At 42.0% G+C, this 24,490-nt stretch overlaps 2 protein-coding genes across 10 annotated transcripts in view; one reads left to right on the forward strand and one right to left on the reverse strand.

The window, feature by feature from the left end:
• The window catches only part of ANAPC1 (anaphase promoting complex subunit 1), a 121,075-nt gene extending 104,373 nt beyond the window's left edge, over positions 1-16,702 (forward strand). For 5 of the 9 annotated variants that reach the window (XM_021087035.1, XM_021087032.1, XM_021087031.1 and 2 more), the window contains 3 exons: positions 1,929-2,127; positions 6,586-6,720; positions 10,565-16,702. In XM_021087035.1, the coding sequence (XP_020942694.1) occupies positions 1,929-2,127; positions 6,586-6,720; positions 10,565-10,680 (450 nt within the window). In that variant the 3' untranslated portion in view covers positions 10,681-16,702. The remainder of the gene's footprint in view (positions 1-1,928; positions 2,128-6,585; positions 6,721-10,564) is intronic. The other 4 variants (XM_021087037.1, XM_021087036.1, XM_021087039.1 and 1 more) reach the window with 1 other exon arrangement.
• LOC100520015 (putative speedy protein E7) lies at positions 12,657-17,065 on the reverse strand. Its single transcript, XM_021088386.1, has 7 exons — positions 17,053-17,065; positions 15,879-15,995; positions 15,492-15,686; positions 14,619-14,663; positions 13,659-13,717; positions 13,271-13,356; positions 12,657-12,852 (listed from the first exon to the last, which is right to left on the reverse strand). Exons 1-7 carry the CDS (start codon positions 17,063-17,065, stop codon positions 12,657-12,659), a joined length of 711 nt encoding a protein of 236 aa, XP_020944045.1.

The raw sequence follows: 24,490 nt of genomic DNA on the forward strand, positions 1-24,490 counted from the left end.
CCCCAAACGTGGGAGTTTGATGTGGGGCTCAGAACTCTCACTCCTGTAGGTGAGTCTCTGTGAACCAGTTACAGTCTGTGGGGCTTCCCACCTGGGGAGGTATGGAGTTGTTTATATTGTGTAATCGCTCCTCCTACCTTTTGATGTGGCCTCCTCTTTGTCTTCTGGAGTAGGATATCTTTTTTAAGGTTTCTGGTCCATTTGATTGAAGATTGCTCAGCCTTTAGTTGTGAATTTTGTTGATTTTAGGAGAGAAGTTGAGCTCCAGTCCTTCTATTCCGCCATCTTAATCCCATCTCTGAACCAGAATTTCTGAGGTGAAGCCTAGGACCTGTAATTTTAAACGTCTTTTTGAGTGAATATGATATAATGAGTTCACAGATAAGAATTCAGTGTCTAAAGACAAAGGAAGTAATCTCTAATGAGAAACTGATCTCTGCTAAAAAGCTGAGTGGGGGGAGTTCCCATCGTGGCGCAGTGGTTAACAAATCCGACTAGGAACCATGAGGTTGCGGGTTCGGTCCCTGGCCTTGCTCAGTGGGTTAAGGATCCGGCGTTGCCGTGAGCTGTGGTGTAGGTCACAGACGCGGCTCGGATCCTGCAGTTGCTGTGGCTCTGGCATAGGCTGGCAGCTACAGCTCCGATTCGACCCCTAGCCTGGGAACCTCCATATGCCGCAGGAAGCGGCCCTAGAAAAAGGCAAAAAGACAAAAATAAAATAAAATAAAAAGCTGAGTGGGAAAATGCAGAAGGTAATTCCCCCAAATCTGTGTTAAGTAATATTCTGTCTCTTTCTCTTTTTTTTGTTTTTTTAGGGCTGCACCTGTGGCACATGGAAGTTCCCAGACTAGGGGTTGAATTGGAGCTGTAGCTGCCAGCCTACGCCACTGCCACAGCAATGCAGGATCCGAGCTATCTACAAGCTATACCACAGCTCATGGCAACGCTGAATCCTTAACACATTGAGTGAGGCCAAGGATCGAACCCAAGTCCTCATGGATACTAGCTGAGTTTCTTACTGCTGAGCCACAATGGGAACTCCAGTTATCTACCTTTTTTGAATGGTATGTACACTCACATGAGGTCCATACTGGTACTGCTTCTCTGTACAGCAGCCCAGTAATGAGTTGTATCTTTCAATTGCTGGCTAAGTGTGTCCTCTTTTTACACTCTGAACCTTCGCCCCTTGGCAGTCATGGGCAGGTATCTGTGGATTATGATCCCCCCTGGTTGCAGCCATGGTAACTTTGCACATGGGTCCCAAGAACAGCATTATCAGTAATAACTGTTTTTGCCTTCTGATCCCGGCCATGTCATTGTACCCCACGTGGGATTCCCAGAGGTGATTGGCTGTAGACCTGTTGGGTCTTCATTGTTCAGAACCATTGAACCAAGATTGAATCATTTGCCTTTGCTGCCTTTTACCTGAAGGCTGTTCTTGTTCATTTTGAAGAAAGCGGGCCATGTATCTAGAGCCAATAAAGGGCCCCTCTGTGGTAAACTGCATCAGAACACAGAACAGGTTCCCATCTGCCTTTTATCAATCTAATGAACCACATTTAAAAAATCCTCAAGTGTACGGGAGTTCCCGTCGTGGCTCAGTGGTTAACGAATCCAACTAGGAACCATGAGGTTGCCGGTTTAATCCCTGGCCTTGCTCAGTGGGTTAAGGATCTGGCGTTGCTGTGAGCTGTGATGTAGGTCGAAGATGTGGCTTGGATCCCACGTTGCTGTGGCTCTGGTGTAGGCTGGCGGCTATGGCTCCGATTCGACCCCTAGCCTGGGAACCTCCATATGCCATGGGAGTGGCCCAAGAAAGTAGCAAAACAAACAAACAAACAAAAAATCCTCAAGTGTACAACTCTGAGGAGGTGACAGCACCTTCACGCTTTCATTAAGTGCATTGCTGTTCCTCTTTTCTTTGCAAGGCTGTAAGAAGACTGGGGAGAAGAGAAATGTCTGAGACGTCTGAACTTTGGCAGATAAAGTTGGTGTTAGAGTTTTTCAGCTCGAGAAGCCACCAGGAGAGGCTGCAGAACCACCCCAAGCGAGGGCTCTTTATGAACTCAGAATTCCTCCCTGTTGTCAAATGCACTATTGATAATACTCTGGACCAGTGGCTACAAGGTAACAACAGCACTGTGCCCTTTGTGCTTTTAAGCCAATTTGGGACTCAGGCGTTTCTATTTTAACCTATTTTTTAATTGGTAAGCAAGATAAATCTGAGTATAATCCAGAATGGCTATAGATTAATATTTCTAGTTAGGTAAACTAGACTCTGAGTCGCAGTTTTAACTTCTTTAACAGTTACATTTAACTCTATACTTTATAAGCCAGGGAGAGAATATACATGTAGCAATTCCAGACTCCCGATGTTTGTGTTTAACACCTGCATCTGCTCTATTATTTCCTCTTGGAATTTGAATGCCAAGTAATATAATGTTGCAATTTCTAAAAATGTGGTCATCATTTTTGTTTTCATGTGTGAGGAAAAAGACAAATTATTTTATAGGTGTCAGTATTTTCTTTTTATTCAGTTTAGCATTTGATCACTCATAGCAGACCCTTGCTATTATTGATAAGAAATAAGTCCTCACACCTTTGCAGACTCTCTGACTTGCATATTTTGTGTGATGTAATGAAACATTGGCAGTGACTGGAGCATTCTCTAAAACAGTGCCTGAAGTGCTGTCTCCTCACTGCTCTTTAGGGCATTCACTGGTTTACAGCATTGTTCTGAGCCTCCACCAGATTTGACTTGCTGCTCTGGTTGACAAAAATGTGTATTTATGGTTTTATTTAAAAAGAACCATCACTTTAAAAAACTCTTAAATATGTGGTCTCCTCTCTCATGGATACTGTTACCTTTGGGAAGGAGAACAATAAATTAACTGAAGATGCAGAGGCTGTGTGGCAGCATTGGAGAATGTCCTTCATATTTGTGTCTCAGGGAAATTGTGGATACACATGTGGATTTTTAGGGCCTCTCAGTAGTAAGCCAAACTATAATCATGAAATCTGAAAATGCAGCAGAATTATTATATTGTATAGTCATTTTGTGATTTATCTCCTCAATTAGATTTTAATATTGAGTAAAGAAAACGGGTTCAAAGTTTAAGAACTTAAAGTTTACTTTTATATTTTATTGTATAAAATTTAAAGCATAGCACAGAGTGAACATAATAATGTAATACATTCTATCACGCAGCTTTAGGAGTATCAGCATCCTGCCATTCTTGTATCATCTGTATCTTCACTCATTGCCATGCTCAGTTATTTTCCAGATTGTGCCATTTTACATTCCTGCTGGCAGTGGAATGCTGTGCAGTTTTTGGCATCTGTAGTTTTAGAGTCTACTGAGTACGTAGTGGTGTCTCTTTGTAGCTTTAATTTGCATTTCCTTGATGACTCGTCATGTTGATTATTTTTGCATATCTTTATTGGTTTTTCATATACTCTTTGTGAAGTGTCTTTTCATAACTTTACCGAGTTATTAAGTTGGCTATCTTTTGATTATTGAGTTGTAGGAATTTTTCCGTATTCTGGCTTCAAGTTCTTTGTTAGATGTGTGTTTGCAGATATATTCTCCTATTTCATGCCTGGCCTATTTTCTTCAGAGTGTTTTTGATAAACACAAGTTTTTAATTTTGATGAAGTCAAATGTATCGATTTAATTTAGGGTTATTGCTTTCTGAGTGCAAAGAACTCTTTCCTACCCCAGGTCATGAAGCTTTTTGTTTAAGATTTCTATTTAAAAGCACTGTAGTTTTATTTTTTATATTTAGTTGTATGATTCATCTCTAACTTTTTATGTGGTATTAGGTAGGAGTTGTCCCCTTTTTTTTTTTTTTTTGTCTTTTTAGGGCTGCACCCATGGCATATGGAGGTTCCTAGGCTAGGGGTCCAGTAGGAGCTACAGCTGCCAGCCTTTACCACAGCCACAGCAACACAGGCTACACAGCTGACGGCAACACCGGATCCTTAACCCACTGAGCGAGGCCAAGGATCCAACCCACATCCTCGTGGATGCTAGTCTGGTTCACTAACCACTGAGCCACGACAGGAACTCCTTTCTTTTCTTTTTTTTTTAACTTTAAATATGGATAGCTAATTGTTTAAGGACCATTTGTGCAAAGACTTTTTTCTTATTGAATTGCTTTGGGGCCTTTGTTGAAAATTAGTGGTTTGTATAAGTGTGTCTCTCTGTACCGTTGATCTGTTTTGTCAATCTTTCAGGCCAGTACTACACTTTTCCTAACCACTTTGGTTTAGAGTAAATTTGGAAGTTTTGTAGTGTGAGTACTCCAGCTAAAGCAGTATTGAGAGGGAAATTTATAGTGCTAAATGCTTCTCAAATCACTAAGTTCTTACTTCAAGAAACTAGGGGAAAAAAAGCAAAATAAACCCAAAACAAGCATGTAAGAGCAGAAATCAATGAAAGTGAAAACAAAAACAGTAGGGAAAATCAGTAAAACAAAAAGCCAGTAGGCATGAGCGAGTCATCAGTAAGGAACTGTGGCGACTGTGTTCTGTCCTTCTTGTGACAGGCTGTCACAGCAGGGTCTCTAGCCTCCTTTATCACTACTCCTGCTGCCGCCCCCAGTGTCCCACCTCGCATCAGACTGACATCCTCACAGCAGGCCCAGTGGACTCCTGATGATGCTCTTGTCACTCCATCTCATTATTAGGGAAACAGGCCCTCTTGGTGTCTGTGCCAGTGCATTTTATCCCACTTTCTCAGTTTTTTTTTTTTTTTTTTTTTTTTAAACCCTCTGGCCATTCTTTCTCAGTTTCATCACTGTTTCTCTGTCAGTCCTCCACTAGTTTTTCTGGGTGTCACCCTTGATTCTTCCTCTCCCTCCGTTCCCTCTCTTCTTTGGTAGCCAGTCCATTACCATAGCCTTTCAGTCCTCTTTTTTTTTTTTAAAGTTTTTATTGGGGTATGGTTTATTTACAGTGTTGTATTACCTTTAGGTTTATAGCAAAGTGAATCAGTTATACAAATACATATATATTCTTTTTTCTAATCCTGACTCTTAATTAGCTCTTAAATCTGTCTACATTTTGCTGCTTCTATCCTGGAACAAACCATGATTATTTCTTGCCTGGACAACTGTTGTAGCCTCCTGCACGTCTTCCTAATTTTTATTCTTATCTCTCTCTCTCTCATCATCTCTAATCAACTGACAGAATGAGTAAACTAACATTCCTGCATTCCTTTCAAAGGCTGCTGACTCAGTTGTGAAAAAATCTGTACTGTGTGGCCACGATGCCTTTCATGGCCAGCAAGGTCCCAGTCTCCCTCTATAGCCCCTTTCTATACCACTTGAGCCCCACAAACTCCACTCAGGCACCCTGGGCTCTTCCAATCCCTCCAGAGCATGGAACTCCTTCTCAGCACAGGACTGTTGAATATGCTGCTTCTCCTCCCAAGAACCTTTTCCTCTCTTTCTTTACCTGCTCAACTCATAGTCACTCTTGCAGCCTCCATTAAATTCCCTTTCCTCACAGGCCTTCTGATACACACTACCTCAGGCAGCTTTCCTGCTGTCTTTATTTCTCTGTCAGCCTTTTCCTCTGTATTAAAATGCCTTTGCCTGCAAGTAACAGAAGGCCTGAGCCAGCATGATTCAAACCGTAAGGACACATGTAAGCTTATATAATTGGGATTCCATGGTTACAGCAGGCTGAAGGGTCATCTTATTCTTGTAGCTTCAGCTCCATTTCTCTGAGGTTCCATCAGTGACACTATGGGCCATGGCTTTATTATCCTCAGAGTACTTTTTTCTGATGGCAGTAAGCTGTAACAGTTCCTTGCCTCAAGCTCAGCATTTTGCTCAGAGGAAGTATAGAGTTACTTTTAGAAACTTTGCCCTAAGATGAGGAAATTTCTTTCCCAGAAGCCTCTAGCAACCATGGTCTTCAGTATCATGTCACGTCTCTGGCTTGAATTGGAACTCAGGCACATTCCTCAGCTAGTCCCTGTGGCAGAGAGTGTCTCCTGAATGGCAGAGGCCTGCCTGACCCTGAACCGTGTTGGGGATGGGATTGCATTGATTGCCCCAGATCAGTGGTTCTCACAGTGTGGTCTCTGGAACAGCAGCAGCAGCAGGATCACTTGGGAACCTTTAAGTGATGTAGGTTTTCTGACCTTATCCATGAAATGGTGGGAGTCCACCAAGTGATTCTGATGCCTGTTATTTTTGTGAACCTCTAATCAAGACTAATCAGGATCCAGTCCTGGAACTGAAATCAGTCCCCTCAAATGTTACAGAGTGGAGGGAAGGTTGGTAAGTGGGGGTTTGTGGTGACCCATTTTAAATGGACTACGGTGACCACTGCACTGTTGGGGCGCTCGTTGTAATTCATGATTAGCATTTGTTTGCATCATTAGGTACATATATCTCTGTCCCTACAACACTAAACTACAGTGACAGGTGCTCTGTTTGGTAGCCTTAATGCCCAGCGTAGGACCTGTATGGTAAGTGCACAGGGAGTTCCTTATGAGAAAATAATGAAAAGAGGGCATTCCTTGTGCCTCTTAGTTCTGTAGTCAGTTGATCTGTTCATTTGTGTCTCTTGCAGCTGGGGGTGATGTGTGTGTGCATACCTACCTCAGTGGGCAGCCCTGTGAGGAGTCACAGCTGAGCATGCTGGCCTGTTTCCTTGTCTACCACTCAGTACCAGCCCCACGGCACCTGCCAGCTATAGGACTAGAAGGTAATCCCATGGCTAGATCCTCTCTTTAGTATCTGTATTACCCACTGATGGGTTTAGTTTCTTGGTAGGAGGCATTTCTAATGAGTTATTTTCTCTAGTTAGGATTTTGGCTTCGTTCATATTTGGGTGTTGTTATGTTTTTCTTTATTTTCTGAGTTTTTAGTTGGGATTTTTTTTTTTCAATCACATAATATTAATTCCAAATATTATGAGGATTAAAAATGAACAATTTTGTATGTATTTGACTGTTTTCCTAATACAGTTTATATTTTTCAGAATATGGAATCAGATACAAAGTTTGTTCAGTAAGCTGAATAATAAAATATAATCAATTCTGAGCACCTTTATTTATATCACTTTCTATTGCCCCCTAATTGAGGGTGAAAGATATTTTTGAGAAGGGCAAAGATTGCTCTGTTTCTTCATTTAAACTTAAAGTTTAATGACATTACTAGTTTATTGCTGTTTTGAAAACCTCAGATAAAAATGTCTATTTAGAAACTTCTAGTTATGGCCACAATGGAATTGCTTGTATTGGATTGACTCTTCCATAAAAACAAACATAAAAGTGGACAAACTACATATAGTTTAAAGGAATTGGTAGCAACCATGCTTGCCAGACTTGACTGAGGGGCAGCAGTCTCTGAGAGAATGGAAGTATGGTGAGGAGCTCTGTATTTATGCTGGCTTCCTCCCAAAGACATTTGTCAATTTGTGGCACAGGATGCAGAGTCCCAGCAAAAAACAGCAGTCCCACTGGGCAGATGGGGGAGACGGTGGGTAAATGATTGCTCAGGCCTAGAACTTGAGCCTCAAAATCTCACATAGAAGGGAACCAAAGGGATTATAACTCAAACACCTGAATGCACTATTCTCTTGAGGTATTTACCACATCTTAACCTGCATATGCACCAGGTAAAACAAGAAATCTAGCAAAAGCCAGGAGGATAAAAATGTGAGCAAAGATTTCAGCAACAGAGTAGTGCCAAGGAGACAAGAGTGGTGCTCAAGGCCTACCAAGGTGGATGGGCTCTGGTAAGCATCCCAGCCATTCAGATGAAGTGATAGCAGAACCAAGCCCTATGAGTAAAGGTCAAACTGAAACACACCAGACCTAAAATTAACCTTGAACAGAATTGAGGACATCTGCTTGCATTCTACCTGCTTGATAGAAGAAAATTTAACCTTCATAGGAGGAAAAAAATATATCTTGAACCTCTATAATTTTTAATGCATAGTATTGGCATTGCAGCAAAAATTACAGGATAGAATGGGAAAAAAGGTAATAGAACCAGGCTTATATATGATCCTGATATTGGAGTTCAGACTTAAAATAACTATGACTAATGTTCCCAAGAAAATAGAGGAGAAGATAGAGAATTTCACCAGAAGTCTGGAATCAGTAAAAAGTAGTTAAATGGAAATTCTCGAACTGAAAAATATGACAAAATTGAACCCATAATGAGGGAGGTGAGAAATCAATTACAACTGACCTGGAATTGACATGGATGTTAGTTTTCAGACAAGGACATTAAAAGTTATTATAACTATTCCACCCGTATTTCAAAATATTAAGAGATACAGAAAATGTAAAAAATCTAATTGAACTTTTAGAAATGAAAAGTTCTAATAATTCTGAGATGAAAAATACTTTGACTGGGATTAATGGCAGATTATATGTTGCAGAATAAAAAATTAGTGAGTTTGAAGACATAACAATAGAAACTATCAAAAATGAAATGCAAAAAGAAAAAAGAATTAAAAAAAGTAACAGCATTAAAAATAGAGTAAGCTCTGGGACTTAAAGCACCCAATTTACATGAGATTGGAGTCCCTGAAGAAGAAAAAAATGAGTGGGAAGGACAGGAAAAAAATTTGTAGAAGTAATGGCTGGAAAATTTCCAAATTTGATGAAAACTCTCAGTCCACAGTTTGAAAAAGTTCAGTGAATCCCAAGCCTGAGAAATATGAAGAAAGTTATACTAAAGCATGTTATAACCAAATAGCCCAAAACTAGTGATAAAAAAGTCTTAAAAGCAGTGAGAGGAAAGAGACCTGTTATAGAGAAACAAAAATAAGAACGGAGGGGTATTTCTCATAGCAAACAATGCAAGTGATAAATTGAGTAACATCTGTAAAGCACGCAAAGAAAAAACACCATCTAGTTAGAATTTTATACCCAGCAAAAATGTCTTTCAAAAGAAAGAAAGAAATGAACATAAAGCCTGTTTCAGACAAATCAAAGCTGAAAGAATTAGTTACCAGCAGACCCACACTACTAGGAATGTTATGGTAAGTCCTTGAGGCAGAAGGAAATAATGTCAGGTGGAAATATGGATCTACACAAAAGTATGAAGAACATTGGAAATGGTAACTACATGGGTATATACGTAAGGTTTGTTTCTTTGAAAAAATACCTTGTAAACAATTGACTTATAAGAATAATATCAGTCTAATGTTTTTTGTAAAATCTGAAAAGTAAAATGTGTAACAGCAATAGTTCAGAGACTGCCAGGGAAAATGGAAATGATGCTGTTGTACTACATGTGAAGATTACTTGAAGGTAATCTGTGATAAAGATACTATAAATCACAAAGCAGCCACTAAAATAAGAAAACAAAGCTAATAAGCAGGAAATGATCTGTAATGGAATCATACTCAGTCCAAGAGAGAAAAAGAGGAAAGAGGGAACAGAGAACACATGGAGCAAATAGAAAACAAGTAGCAAGATGATGTGTTTAGTTGAAACCTAACCACAGCCATAGTCACATCGAGTCTCGGTGTTCTGTTGGAGTCCACAGTATATCAGAACATTGGAGATGTTTTCATAGCTCATATGTATTTGTTGCTCTCTAGGCTTGGGTTTTAGCAGGTCTTGGGAGCACTCTAGAGTAACAATTAAATAGGAAATTTGTCTTAATTTCTGTTGAGGTTTATTAAAGATTTAATTTACAGCTGACTGGTAGAGCTGATATAAGGAAATATTTAGGAGAAATACTTCTTTGTATTCTATGCAGCATTACAACACTTTCTTGTTATGTCTTTATCAGCAAGTCACTCAGTTCATGAGACTCTTCTCTGTCCATCTAAGTGGGTTTGTATCACCCACCTGTGCCTTTGCTGTCTTCACTGCTAGGATGCTTGTTGGGCTCAGAGACTCATAGGGATCATGTATATGTATATGTTGGGGCTGAGGAAAGGAACTGTGGACAGTTGCATGTAGTGGGGATGGAGGCAAAAAGGAAAATGATGCCTAATAGAATTTGTAGGTAATACACTTCCTGCTTCCCCTTGGAGCAGTGGTTCTTGACCTAGGCTGCACATCAGAATCACCTGGGCAGCTTTCAAAACTCCAGACGCCCAGGCTGTTCTCTATGTAAATTAAATCAGAATCTCTGTTGGACCAAGGCTGAGAACTATTGCTTCTTAGAGAAAGAGGCATTGGATTAACTTTTCTGTTAGTCATTTTGAGCCTGGGTTTTTTTTTTTTTTTTTTTTTTTTTTTTTAGGTTAAGTAATGAGTGCATGGATTATGGTGATTGAAGATAGATGAGTGCATTTATCAATGATATTTAAATAATATATGTATTTAAACAGTATTGATAGTTTCACATACAGTTACAGGTCACTTTATGAAGTACTGAACAGATAAATTAAAATTTTATACCAAGTCATATTTTACATTGCATTCAGGGAATTCATAACTAAATATTTTTTGGTAATTGTTTTCAAAGGGAGGACTGCCAGTTTTAAGTGTGGTTGTGGGTCTGAAGTTTCCTTGGAAACTTTATTGGCAGACTTTATTTAGAGATGTGACCTTTTCCCTCCAATTCCATTTCTTCAGGGAGCACGAGCTTTGCAGAACTCCTTTTCAAATTTAAACAGCTCAAGATGCCAGTGCGAGCTTTGCTGAGATTGGCTCCTTTGCTTCTTGGAAACCCACAGCCAATGGTTATGTGATCATGTCTGGTGGTAAGCCTGCCCTGAAACGTGACTTCTGCACAAAAACGTGACCAAACAACAAAGTTAAAGCAACATTTATAAATTTTATAACATAACTAGGAAGAAACGAGCTACACAAACTTCAGTGTATTTTAAAATCAAAGTGATTTAAATATCCCAGAGACTCTTGCTCTTGGCATTAACATTATAGGATACATAAAAGTGAGTTAAAATTTACTTTTGTAAATAAAATTTTTTGGTTTGTTTTCAGAACTCTTTCTGATTAGTTTGGGGTTTCATGGAGTAGAGCAGTGGGGGCTGGGGTGCATATTGGTTTTTGAAGTCTTTCAGCTGTGGTGGTTCAGGTGACATGACTATGCTCGAAAACGCAAAGTTTTTTAAAAAAGTTCTGTCATAAAGTTTTACTTTCTACAGTAACAAAAAGGCTCTTAGCGTTTCCTAAGGTGTGACCGTTGGCTTGGCAGAAGGAGGTTTGTACATCCTGTGATGTGCCAGGCGTCTTCATAGTTTGATCAGTCATCTTGAACAGGAGGAGACTTAGACCCTAGTGAAGAAGTGCGCAACATGAAGCTTGCTCTAAATAGAAAACGCAAGAGGTTTCCACTGTAGAGAGGCCTTTGGAAATTGTATTTTAAAACAAAAGACAGTTCATTTCCACCCAGGCTTTAGAGAACGTATGTCTGTATAGGTTTCTGAACTAGATGATCATGAAAAGTATTGCTAGGAAGGTGTCTCCAGTGCAGGAAGAAGATGGCTCCCTGTGGGTGCGCTCCCTGCTTCCTAGAGGCCAGTGGAACCGTAAACTGGTAGGAGCAGCAAGGTCTGTCCACAGGGATTTCACGTTTCCACATCCTGAATTGTGGGGTTTAGCTTTAAAAGAAAACTTAAAGCAAATAGAAATGTTTCCATTGGGATCTGGACAACAACCCACGCGGCGTCCGTTTCTGCAGAGGAGGCTAGCGTCTGAGGGTGTGTGCAGGCAGTGGTTCTCCTCACTTTCCCTGTTCACCTGCCTGTGAAGCAGGGCCAAGGTGGCTCACTAGGAGGGAGAAATGTGCTCCCCTTCACACTTTAAAGAGTTTTTCTTCTAATTAAAAGGAATAAAATGGTGGATTTGAATCAGGATATGAAGAATGTGGTATGTAGGTGGCTGTTGTTCCCTTCACTCTCAATTGTGTATAATTTGTAAGCTTTTCTCTGATTGAAGAATGACTTATTTGCATACGTATGAACCCTCCTGTACAAAGGAGAACAGTCATTATGTGTGCTTGTTTCCTTTATTTTCCAGCAGTCTTATTTGTTTGGCCTAGAGAGCCCTAGGAGCTCCTTCCGTCTGTGTGAGGCTAGACCCTGACACCTTCCTCAGGGACCCAGCTCAGGATAGCTTGTGTCACGTGGGAGCAGAACACTCAGAACTTTCGATGACATGTTGGAATTAATCTTTCTCTTTTTTTCCCCAAGAGCCACCATGGTAACAGTTCCTTTTCCAGAAAGGATGACCTCAGTGTTTTTCATATGTTCATATTTAAAATTTTTAACTCAGGTCAAAACCCTGCAGAGGTTTTCATTACTTAGATCAGCATCTCCAAGAGTTTTCCTTTAAAAAAAAAGAAGGAAATTGATACGCAGGTTGGGGCTTTGTCTAGCATTGTGCATGATTCGTAATCAGATCTCTCGGATGAATTTTGATGTAAACACAGTCATTACTTTCTGTACCATGGGAGTTCTCAGAGACCTTACTATGTTAAAAATGTATTAGGGGACTCAGAGGGTGGATCTGTTCCCACCCTGCAGCCCCTGGAGGCTCCCCCCACTCACCTGGACCACCTGGAGCCCCTGCTCCATGCCTTGGGGACCTAGGGGGCGCACTGGCGCACCCGACTCCAGACCCAATGATGTGGGTTCTGAGCCTGGATCTGAAAGAGAATCACAGCAGGGTGGCACCTGGAGGAAGGGCCCTCTGGGGTGCCCCCCTACCCTCCTCCCCGACAGACCTCCTCACACAGCTCTGGCGTGACCCAGGCTCGGTGCCCCATTGCGTTGAAGAATTCCACCTTCAACTTGAGGAACTCCTTGTAGAGGTCTGGCCACTGCTCCCTGCCTAGCAGGAATTGGAAGATGCTCCTCTTGGACATAGGGTTGTCTTCCTCCATGTCAGAGGCGATGTAGCTGCCACCAGGAAAGAGGACAAGCTTGTCCCAGCCCTGAGAAGGACTCCCAGCCTGAGGTGGGACGATGCGGAGACACTGAAGAGGTCACCAGAAGGGACCAGGGCCTGGGGCTGTGTGTCCAGGAGAGGGTCTGGGAAGCCCCACCTGCTAGGGACCCTGGGTCCAGAGGGGGCAGAACCGCCGTTAGCACCAAGCCTGGGGCTCTCCACCTCAGTTCCTGGGCAGCAAGTGATGATTCCTGGCTATGCTGCTTGTCCCAGGATCTTAATGCATCGCCTCCCCTCCTCTGACCACGTGGGCCCTGAGGGCCTTGGATCACCACTGGGGGCCCTCGGGTGCCTGGGTCACACTGTCTGATGGGGCAGGGAAGCGGAATCGGGGCAGAAATGAAAGCAGGGCCCTGAGGCAGCACTCACAGGGCCAGGAAGAAGTGGATCCTGTTGTAGAGGTGACCAGGGAGCCCAACACGGCCGAAGTACTCCACCACCATGGCGAGCAGGTACTGTGTGGAGACAGGGCAGGGAGGGGTGGCCAGGGCGTGATGGAGGGGGAGGGTTGTGAGGGGACCGTTGTGTCCCGCCCCCATCCAAGGCCAGATGGTCAGACCAGCCAAGGTGGCCCTTTGACATGTGGTGATGAGTTGACAAAAGGCCAGGGAGGAGATGGCTAGGGCAGGGCACTGGCACTGTGCCCTTTGTTCCTGGCATCAAGGGTGGGTGCAGACAGTGTGTTCTCATCCCCACCCCCATGGAGTGGGGACACTGCAGACCCCTCCATCCCCCATCGTTTTAGTGCTGCAGGTACCTTGTCAGACACTTTCAGAAAAATGTCAGCTTCCAAGAAGCTCTGGATAACAGGATCCTCTGCAAAGGAAGGGAGCAGTGGTGAGGGCCTTGGAGCAGCCCTTCTGGGGGGCAGTGAACCTGGGGCTGTGGGACGTTTCACAGGAAAGAGGAAAACGGTTCCTCAGTCTCAGGAGGCCACGCCCCTTCTTCCACCAGGGCTCAGAGCCTTTTTTTTTTTTTTTTTTTTTTTTTTTGTCTTTTGTCTTTTGTTGTTGTTGTTGTTGCTATTTCTTGGGCCGCTCCCGCGGCATATGGAGGTTCCCAGGCTAGGGGTTGAATCGGAGCTGTAGCCACCGGCCTACGCCAGAGCCACAGCAACGCAGGATCCGAGCCGCATCTGCAACCTACACCACAGCTCACGGCAACGCCGGATCGTTAACCCACTGAGCAAGGGCAGGGACCGAACCCACAACCTCATGGTTCCTAGTCGGATTCGTTAACCACTGCGCCACGACGGGAACTCCAGAGCCTTAACATCAGTAACAAATGCTGTTCTTTGCATTGGCACAGATACCTGAGTCTCAGCTGTGGGGCTTCGGTTTTGCTGTTATTTAATCTTCAACACTTGGGAGGTGGTCAGCGTGTTTCATGCAGAGACCTGGTTCTCAATGTTTAACATACTTGCCTCAAGCCAAAGCTTACATGTGGCCCCTGGGCCTCTGGACATCACATCCTTGTCACTAAATTGTGCTGTAACTGCAAAGTTTTTCTTCCCCATCCGATAACTGAGCACTCTGGGGGCGGGGGGTGGGGGGGCGCGGAGAGAATTTATCCACCCCTGCCCCACAACACTGGGCATCCTACCCTCCTTTTCTGGACCCTCTCACTTCTTGTAGGTAATGACCTGGCCTCGCCTGCCCCCAGCAGGTTCATCTGGAATTAGAGCTGTCCCCTGGAGGTGCCATTTTCCAGTGTTTACCCGAGAGTGCCAGGTCCTGCCTGTCCTTGTCCCGGACAATGACATCTGCCCAGATGGGAGGACAGAGGAGTCAGGGATCATTTTGCCCTCCCAGGCCCATTGCCTGGTTCTCGAAAGAGTGCCATCTCATAGAGCTTTCTGTGATGATGAAAACTGTCTGTGCTGTCCAGCACGGTAGCTGTTAGCCATGTGTGCCTCCTGAGCATCTGTCTAGTTATGGCTAGTGAGACTGAGGCCTGAATCTGAAAAGTTGATGAACCCATTTAGAATTAAATTTGAAAAGCTCTGTGTGGCTAGTGGACAGTGTCAGCTCTGTGTCGTCCTCAAATCTGCCCCACAGGGTCCTGCCTCTGGTCCCAATGCCACATTCTCTGCAGACTTTCCTGAGTATCCCAGTAAAGGCGCTCCCGCTCTTGTTCACACCTCACCTCTAGGTGTTATTGCCTTTTTAAAAGTTCCTTCTCTGCGCTTGCCACTGGCTGAGAGCAACTTATATTTCTGTACATTTTATGGGTCTCCTCCCATTTTGAGCATAAAGACAGAATATCTGGTTTGTCTTTTCATCACTGAGCTCTAAAATCTTAACTGGAGGAAGTAAATGTGGACAGAGGATTCCCCCATGATTTGTTCTGAAATGTCTTGATGACGGAACTCAGGTGGGAGCCTCTTTTTCCCTTCTCCCTCCGAGAACTTGTCTCAGAAGAAAAACCCGTCAGCACCACAGTCGAACCAGCACATGGAAGCAGATGGATCTACGGCCATGCTGCCTCGACTCCTTACAGCTTCGAGCCCCAGGGGAGGTTGGGGCATGAGCCCAGAGCCACTGGGGTCCTCAGTTAAAGGGCCTGAGACCCTACAGCTCAGATCACACACCCAGAAGTCGGTAGAATGCTTCTTGATCTTCTGGACGGTAACTAGGTCTTCTCCTCTTGTTCATCCTGAGTTTCGTTCCCTCAACATGATTGACTGTCCATATGTTCCTCTTCTGCCCCCTCTTCTTCCAGGACTTCAGCTTGGAGACAGCTTCAGAGGAGGAGTTGGAGGGCAGGGGGCTGCTCTCAGGGGCAGCTGCAGGAGCAAGAGTCCGTGTGAGCAGGGACCTGAGCCACCTGGGAAGTCCTGGGTCCTTCCCCTGCAGCTCAGCCTGAAGACTGGACCCTGGGCCCTGCCTTGTGAGGACAAGATGACCATCCAGTAATCATGGATGTTTCGTCCAGGGCCAGAGGTACTAAAGGGAGCCCGAGGACAGTGCATACGTACCGGCCCTGACGTCCACCATTCTCTTCCTCTTCTGGCCTCTCGTCTTCCTGGTTCTCTGCTCAGGGACAGCCTCTGGAGGGGCAGAACTGGAGGCCAGGGGGCTCCCTTTTTGAGCAGCTGTGGAGGGAGGAAGGACCCTCTGTGTGTGATCCAGGCAGGGACCCAACTGGGAAATACTGGGCTCTTCCCTTCTCACTCACCGTGAGGACTTTGCACACTGACTCTGAAGGGAGAGGAGAAGAATGACCCCCCCACCCTTTGCCTGTGTCTGTGAAGGACCATAGGAACTGATTTGAAATTTACCTTTATTTGCCAGGCAAAAGCTGCTCTCCTCTGCCTCTTTCCATGGATCTTTCTGCCCTGGGGACACCTCTGTGGAGACATGTGAAATTCTCTGGGTGCCTTTAATAACTATGGAAGTGAACAAGAGAGTGGCCTCCTGTCTCGCCCTGGATACCCTTCCCCCCCGCCCCTGCCCTGCGAACCCACACTCGAGTTGAGGGGAGAAGAGAGGCTGGAGGCACGGTGATCTATCACCTTCATTCATGCAGAGCCCAGGATTCAGGCGAATGCCCACACACACCTGCCTTCCCTTCCATGCACGCCTTTTTCTTCTGACCCCTCTGTGCTGGGTCCTGCTGGCTGGACCGGTTTCTAAGGCAGCTGATAGGGGCTCAGAGGGATCTGGCCTTCTCTGGGTGTAAAAAAATGGAAGGAAACACAACTTGATTCTGGCCGGACTCTTTCTTTTTACTTTACCTGCTTCTTGTGAAACCTCATAATTAAAATGGCGATGGTAGTGGCTAACAGTTATTGACTGCTTATTGAACTTCAGCTACTGGTTGGTGCATTAAGAATCCTCATTCAATCCTTGTAGTGATCTGTGAGGTGAGGTGTATGACTTGCCTTGTTTACAAATTGGGAAATGACGTAAACTGTCTGGGATTTGCTCCTTGAACAAGGTAGAGCTCTTTGGACTTGAGACTAGAACTTGGGTCTGACCAGTGCTCAAGGGAAGGATGGCTGATGGCTGGTGGCAGCGACAGTTGAGCCTCAGTCACATTTCATCAGGGTTGAGCTGGATGACCTTACGTGCTTATGTCATCAGCTCTGCCTAAACATCCCTGGGAAGCACTATAAAATTAGGGGCTGTCAAGCCCGGCAGACATCTGACCAGAGTGGCCCATGCCTGTTGAAGCGGCCCTGGAAGCTGATGAGGGGCAGTGCTTCCCCACTGGAGATGAAGCTCCCCCCACCTCGCTCCTCCTGCTCCTGGTCCTCGAGGGTGAGTTTTCTACACAGTGGCTTTACTCTCCTCCTTCCCCGTATTTGCTTTGTTCTCTCCTTTGCCCACATCCCCTCCTAGTCTGTCTCTCTTGCCCCAAACTCAAGAAAATTATTTTTATTCCTGCTGCATCCCAGTCACTCATCTGGAGATTCACAGGTGATCCTTCCACATACCAGGGACTCCTTGGAGAAACCTATTTCAGGATGCGAGACTGGTACAGAAATGAATGACGCCCTCAAGGTTCCTTCAAGGTCTAGGCCCTTGCGCTTGCCCAGAGTGCAGCCTCACAACAGTGTGAAGAGAGCACTGACCGTAGCCAAGTGTTAGGATCAAATGGTTTCCAAGATTCTGGAGCCGTTGCTGTGAATCACTGATGACATCACACCATTCCATTCATGGGGGAGGGAGTTAGTGTCCCAGCTTCTACCCTGGGATCACTTCTTATTCCAATAGTACCTCTGAACCTCATCATGTGTTTGTTTAATCAGTTAATAAAAGTGATATATCCACATATCAAAAAGTTGAGAAAATACAAAATTAAAAGTTGATTGATATCCAGAGTTCCTGTTGTGGCTCTGCAGGTTAAGGACCTGATGTGAGGATGTGTGTTTGATTCCTGCCCTCACTAAGTGGGTTAAGGATCTGGTGTTGCTGCAAGCTGTGGGGTAGCTGGCAGATGAGGCTTGGATCTGGTGTTGCCGTGACTGTGGTGTAGGCCTGTAGCAGCAGCTCTGATTGGACTCCTAGCCTGGGAACCTCCATATGCTGCTGGTGTGGCCCTTAAAAAAAGATTAATATCTTATAATAAAGTTATTAATGTGGTTTATTTTTACTGTGTTTCGTCTGATTTGTGTTTAGCCATGCTAGTATTAAGATAAAAAATAACTTTAATGTTAAGATAGTCGTAGATTCACATGCAGATGTAAGAAATGATGTAAAATCCTATATATCTTTCATCAGATTTCCTCCAATGGTACATATTTGCATAACAATAGCACAGTCTCACAATAGGCATTTGACATTGGTATGATCCATTGACCTTATTCAGATTTTACCAGTTTTGTATGCAGTCACTTAAGTGTTTTTTTTTTTTTTTTTTTACAATTTTATCACATGTGTACGCTCTGGTGTACCACCACCAAGATACAGAGCAGTTCTGTTATCAGGATTCCTCATGCTACTGTTTTATAGTGTCCCACCCACAACCCCTGGCAATCACCATTCTCATCTATATAATTTCGTTATTTCAAAAAATATATAAATGGAAACAGTATATCATACTCTGACTTGACTTTTTTTACTTTGCATATTTCCCTTGAGGACTATTTAATTTGTTGCATGAATCACTAGTTTATTCCTTTTTATTGTTAGTAGTGATCCATGATTGTGCGGTAACCTGCATGCTTAGTTCTGTAAGAATCTGCCATGCTCTTCAGTGGCCCAAGCGTTTGATATCCCCACTAAGAATGTGTGAGTATTCCACTTTCTCCACATTACCAGCATGTGGTTTGTTGCTGTTTTTTATTTTAACCATATCTCATTGTGATTTTAATTGGCATTTCCCTAATGATGAACATCTTTCCATGTGTTGATTTGCCATCTCTATATCCTCTTTATGAAATGTCTGTTCATGTTTTTCTTAGTTGAATTAACTTTTTTACTGTGGAGTTTTAGGAGCTTTTTATATATATCCCAGATAAAAAGTGCTTTGTAAGATACGTGCTTTGCAAATATTTTCTCCCTGTCTATAGCGTGTCTTTTAATCCCCTTAACAGGGTCTTTCACAGAGCAAAAGTTTTAAGTTTTGATGATATCAGGTTTGTTATTTTTTTCCTTTTTAAAAATGTATTTTTGGTGTCAATCTAAAAGCTCTTCACCTACCCCAGGGTTTCAAATATTTCTCCTATGTTTATTTTCTAAAAGTTTTATCATTTTACATTTGCGTCCATTATCTACTTTAATTATGTGAAATTTGTGTGAAGTGTGAGGTTTTGATAAAGGTTCAGTTTTTTGACTGCAATGTATTATTGCTCCAGTACCATGTGTTGAAAAGTATTTCTTTCCTTTACTGAAATGATGTTGCATCTTTGTCAAAATCAGCTTTTTTTTGTTTTTTTCTTTCCAGGACCTCACCCGTGGCATATGGAGGTTTCCCAGGGTAGGGGTCTAATTGGAGCTACACCTGCTGGCCTACACCACAGCCACAGCAATGCCAGACCTGAGCTGCATCTGTGACCTATACCACAGCTCATGGCAACACTGGATCTTCAACCCACTGAATAAGGCAAGGGATCAAACCCGCAACCTCATGGCTTCTAGGCAGATTTGTTTCCACTGTGCCACTACGGGAACTCCGACAAAATCAGCTTTAATTTCTTGGTTCTGTATTATGATCCATTGATCTGTGCCTGACACTCTACCAAGACCACATTGTCTTGATTACTGTAGCTGTATAGTAAGCCTTAACCGTGGGTAGAGCTATTCTGTTCACTTTGTTCTTCTTTTTCAGAATTACTTACACTCTTCTAGGTCCTATGCCTTTTCATACAAATTTAAGAATAAGCTTATCTCTGTCTATAAAAATCTTTGCTTGGGTTTTGAAAGGAATTAGATTATACCTTTAATTTGGGGAAGAGTTGACACCTTTAATTTGGGGAAGAGTTGACATCTTTACTATGTTGAGTATTCCAATCCAGATCGCAGTATATCTACTTAAGTCTTTGATTTCTCTCCACAGGTCATCTAATTATAGGTCTGCTTAGAGGTCATCTATCCAGTTCTGATTTATTTCATCAGTATTCTGTAGTTTTCAGTATTAAAAGTCCCATACATGTTTTGTTTAGTTTATACCTAAGTATATCATTTTCTTTGAGGCAATCGTAAATGCTTATTATTATCGTGTTTTAAATTTTGGTTTCCACATGTTCATTTTAGTATATCAAAATGTGATTGATTTATGTGCTGTAAACTTTCCAGTTTCACTGATTCTAGGAGCTTTTATGTATAATTCTTGGGATTTTAGACCATCATGGCATCTGCATTTAGGGACTGTTATTTCTTCCTTTTCAATCTGTATGCCTTTTATTTTATTTTCCCTGCCTTCTTGGCTGGCCAGAAGTTCGAATGATTGCTGAATATGAATGGCAGTGGTGAGCCTTGCCTGTTTCCAGCCTTGTCAGGGACGCATTCAGTCTTTCACCATTTAAGTATAATGTTAGCTGTAGGGCTTTTAAAATGTTTGTCAAGTTGAAGTTCCCCCTTCATTCCTAGTTTTCTGAGAGTTTTAGTCATGAGTGGGTACTGGATTTTGTCATAGGATTTTAATGCATTGATGAATATAACCCTGTGATTTTTTTCTATTTAGCTTGCTGATATGGCAGATTATGTATATTGATTCTTATTTTTTTCCATTTTGTTTTATGTTGTAAGATTTTTTATTTTTTCTTGATTTATAATGTTCTGTCAGTTTCTGCTATACAGAAGAGTATGCACATATATACATACATATATACACATATATACATACATACATACATGTATACATATATACGCTCACACATATATGTGTATATTCTTTTTTTCACATTATCTTCCATCATGTTCCATCACTAGTGACTAGATATAGTTCCCTGTGCTATACAGCAAATCTCATTGGTTATCCACTCCAAATGCAATAGTTTGCGTCTACTAACCCAAACTCCTAGTCCATCCAGCTCCCTCCCCCTCCCTCTTGGCAACCACAACTCTGTTCTCCAAGTCCATGAGTTTGTTTCTTTTCTATAGAAATGTCCATTTGTACCATTTATTAGATTCCAGATAAAAGTAATATCATATGGTATTTGCCTTTTTCTGACTTACTTCACTCAGTATGAGAATCTTTTTTTTTTTTTTTTTTTTTTTTTTGTCTTTTTGCCATTTCTTGGGCCGCTCCTGCGGCATATGGAGGTTCCCAGGCTAGGGGTCCAATTGGAGCTGTAGCTGCCAGCCTACGCCAGAGCCACAGCAACGCAGGATCCGAGCCGCGTCTGCGACCTACACCACAGCTCATGGCAACGCCGGATCGTTAACCCACTGAGCAAGGGCAGGGATCGAACCTGCAACCTCATGGTTCCTAGTCAGATTCGTTAACCACTGCGCCACGACGGGAACTCCTCAGTATGAGAATCTTTAGTTCCATCCATGTTGCTGCAAATGGCATTATTTTATTCTTTTTATGGCTGAGTAGTATTCCATTGTGTATTCATCTGTCAGTGGACATTTAGGTTGTTTCCATGTCTTGGGTATTGTGAATAGTGCTGGTATGAACATATGGGTGGCATGTATCTTTTTCACTGAAAGTTTTGTCTGTATATATGCCCAGGAGTGGGATTGCTGGGTCATATGGTAGTTCTGTATTTAGTTTTCTGAGGTACCACAATACTGTTTTTCATAGTGGTTGTACCAATTTACATTCCTACCAATAGTGAAGAAGGGTTCCCTTTTCTACACACCCTCTCCAGCATTTGTTATTTGTTGATTTGTTAATGATGGCCATTCTGACTTGTGTGAGGTGGTACCTCATGGTAGTTTTGATTTGCATTTCTCTGATAATTAGTGGTGTTGAGCATTTTTTTCATGTGCCTTTTGGCCATCTGTATATCTTTTTTGGAGAAAAAAAGATATTCAGGTCTTCTGTCCATTTTTCAGTTTTTTGTTGTTTGTTTTTGCTGTTGACTTGTGTAAGTTGTTTGTATATTTTAGAGATTATACCCTTGTCAGTTGCATCATTTGAAACTATTTTATCCCATTCCATAGGTTGTCTTTCTGGTTTTTTTTTTTTTTTTTTTTTATGATTTCCTTTGCTGTGCAAAAGCTTGTAAGTTTGATTAGGTCCCATTGGTTTATTTTTGTTTTTATTTCTGTTGCCTTGGGAAACTGAACTAAGAAAACATTTGTACAGTTGATGTTTTGCCTATGTTCTCTTCTAGGAGTTTTATGGTGTCTTCTTATGTTTAAGTCTTTAAGCCATTTTGAGTTGATTTTTGTGCATGTGTGAGGATGTGTTCTAGTTTCATTGGTTTACATGCAGCTGTTCACTTGCGGAAGAGACTTTTTCTCATTTTATATTCTTGCCTCCTTTGTTGAAGATTAATTGACCTTAGGTGTCTGGGTTTGTTTCTGGGTTCTCTACTCTGTTCCATTGGTCTGTATGTCTGTTTTGGTCCTAGTACCACACTGTCTTGATTACTGCAGCTATGTGATACTGTCTGAAGTCTGGGAGAGTTATGCCTCCTACTTGGTTTTTATTCCTCAGGATTGCTTTGGCAATCTGGGCCTTTTATGGTTCTATGTAAATTTTTGGATTGTTTGTTCTAGTTCTGTGAAAAATGTCATGGGTAATGTGATAGGGATTGCATTGGTTCTGTAGATTGCTTTGGGTATGGCCATTTCAACAGTATTAATTCTTGCAATCTAGGAGCATGGAATATCTTTCTATTTCTTTGAGTCCTCTTTAATTTCCTTGATTAATGTTTTATAGTTCTCAGCATATAAGTCCATTAAGACCTTCTTAATCAGGCTTATTCCTAGGTATTTATTTTTTTGGAGTGTGATTTTAAAAGGTATTATATTTTTATATTCCTTTTCTCATATTTCATTGTTAGTATACAGAAATGCTACTTTGCTGAATGTATTGATCAGCTCAGGTAGTTTTTGTATGGAGTCCTTAGAGTTTTCTATATATAGTATCATGTCATCTGCATAGAGTGACAATTTTTCCTCTTCTCTTCCAATTTGGATACCTTTTATTTCTTTCGACTGATTGCTCTGACTAGGACTTCCAATACTATGTTGAAAAAAAGTAGTGAGAGTGGGCATCTTTGTCTTGTTCTAGATTTTAGTGGGAAGGCTTTCACTCCATTGAGTACTTTTTCCCATTGAATATTATATTGGCTGTGGGCATAATTGATTTTTAAATTTTGAAACAGATCTATATCCCTGGAATAAATTCTCCCTGAGTCATGATGTATAATTTATTGCTGATATATTGTTGAGGATTTTTACATCTAAGTTCATAAGAAATATTGACGTGTAGGTTTGTTTTTTGTTTTTTTGTTTTTTTTTGTTTTTTTTTTTTGTCTTTTTGCTATTTCTTGGGCCGCTCCCGCAGCATATGGAGGTTCCCAGGCTAGGGGTCTCATCGGAGCTGTAGCTGCCAGCCTATGCCAGAGCCACAGCAACTCGGGATCCGAGCCGCATCTGCAACCTACACCACAGCTCACGGCAATGCCGGATCGTTAACCCACTGAGCAAGGGCAGGGATCGAACCCTCAACCTCAGGGTTCCTAGTCGGATTCATTAACCACTGCGCCACGACGGGAACTCTGGTTTTTTTTTTTAATTAGATTCCTATTTTCTCTTTTTTTTTAAATTAAAGTATATTTGATTTACTATGACGTGGTAGTTTTCTTTTTTGTACTGTTTTTGTCTGGTTTTAAAACCAGGGTGTACTAGCCTTATAAAATGCATTGAGAAATGTTTCTCCTCATGTTTTCTGGAAAAGAATTTTAAAAATATGTACTAATTCTTTAGATGTTTGGTAGAGGTCCTGCCAGTGAAGTCATTTGGACCTAGAGATTTCTTTCTTTTTTAGGAGCTTTTAAATTATGAATTTGATTTCCTTGATGATTAATGGATTTTTTCCATCTTGGTTGAGTTCTGATAGTTTGTGGTTCTGAAAAATTGGTACATTTCTTCTAAGTTATTGAGCTTGTACATAGTATTTGCTATTATCCTTGTACTGGCTGTAGGGTTTGTAGTGATATTCCCCTTTTCATTCTTGGTATTGATGATTCGTGCCTTCTCCCTTTTTCTTTGTCAGTCTAACTAGAAATTTACCAATTTTATTGATTTGTTTCAAAGAATCAGCTTTTTCTCTCATCGATCTCTCTAGTTGTTTTCTTATTTTCAGTTTTACTGATTTCTGCTTAACTATTTGCCCTCTTGCTTGCATCAAGTGACTTTGTTCTTTTTTTTCTAGTTTCCTGAGGTAAGTACTTAGGTAATTTATTTTAGACCTTTCCTCTTTCATAATATGAGCATTAGTGCTATAAATTTCCTCATCGGCACTGCTTTAGTTACATCCCACATATTTTGATATCTTGTGTTTTCCTTTTCATTCAGTTCTATGTATTTTTTAAATTTGAGACTTCTTTTTGACCTATGGAATATATAGAATTATATTGTTTACTTTCCAAGTGTGTGAAGGTTTTTCTCTTTTTGTTGTTGATTTCTTGTTTGATTCCATAGGATCAGAAAACTTACTCTGTATGATTTCAATCCTTTT

Source organism: Sus scrofa, chromosome 3 (assembly GCF_000003025.6).
Source record: "Sus scrofa isolate TJ Tabasco breed Duroc chromosome 3, Sscrofa11.1, whole genome shotgun sequence".
Lineage (NCBI taxonomy): Eukaryota > Metazoa > Chordata > Mammalia > Artiodactyla > Suidae > Sus > Sus scrofa.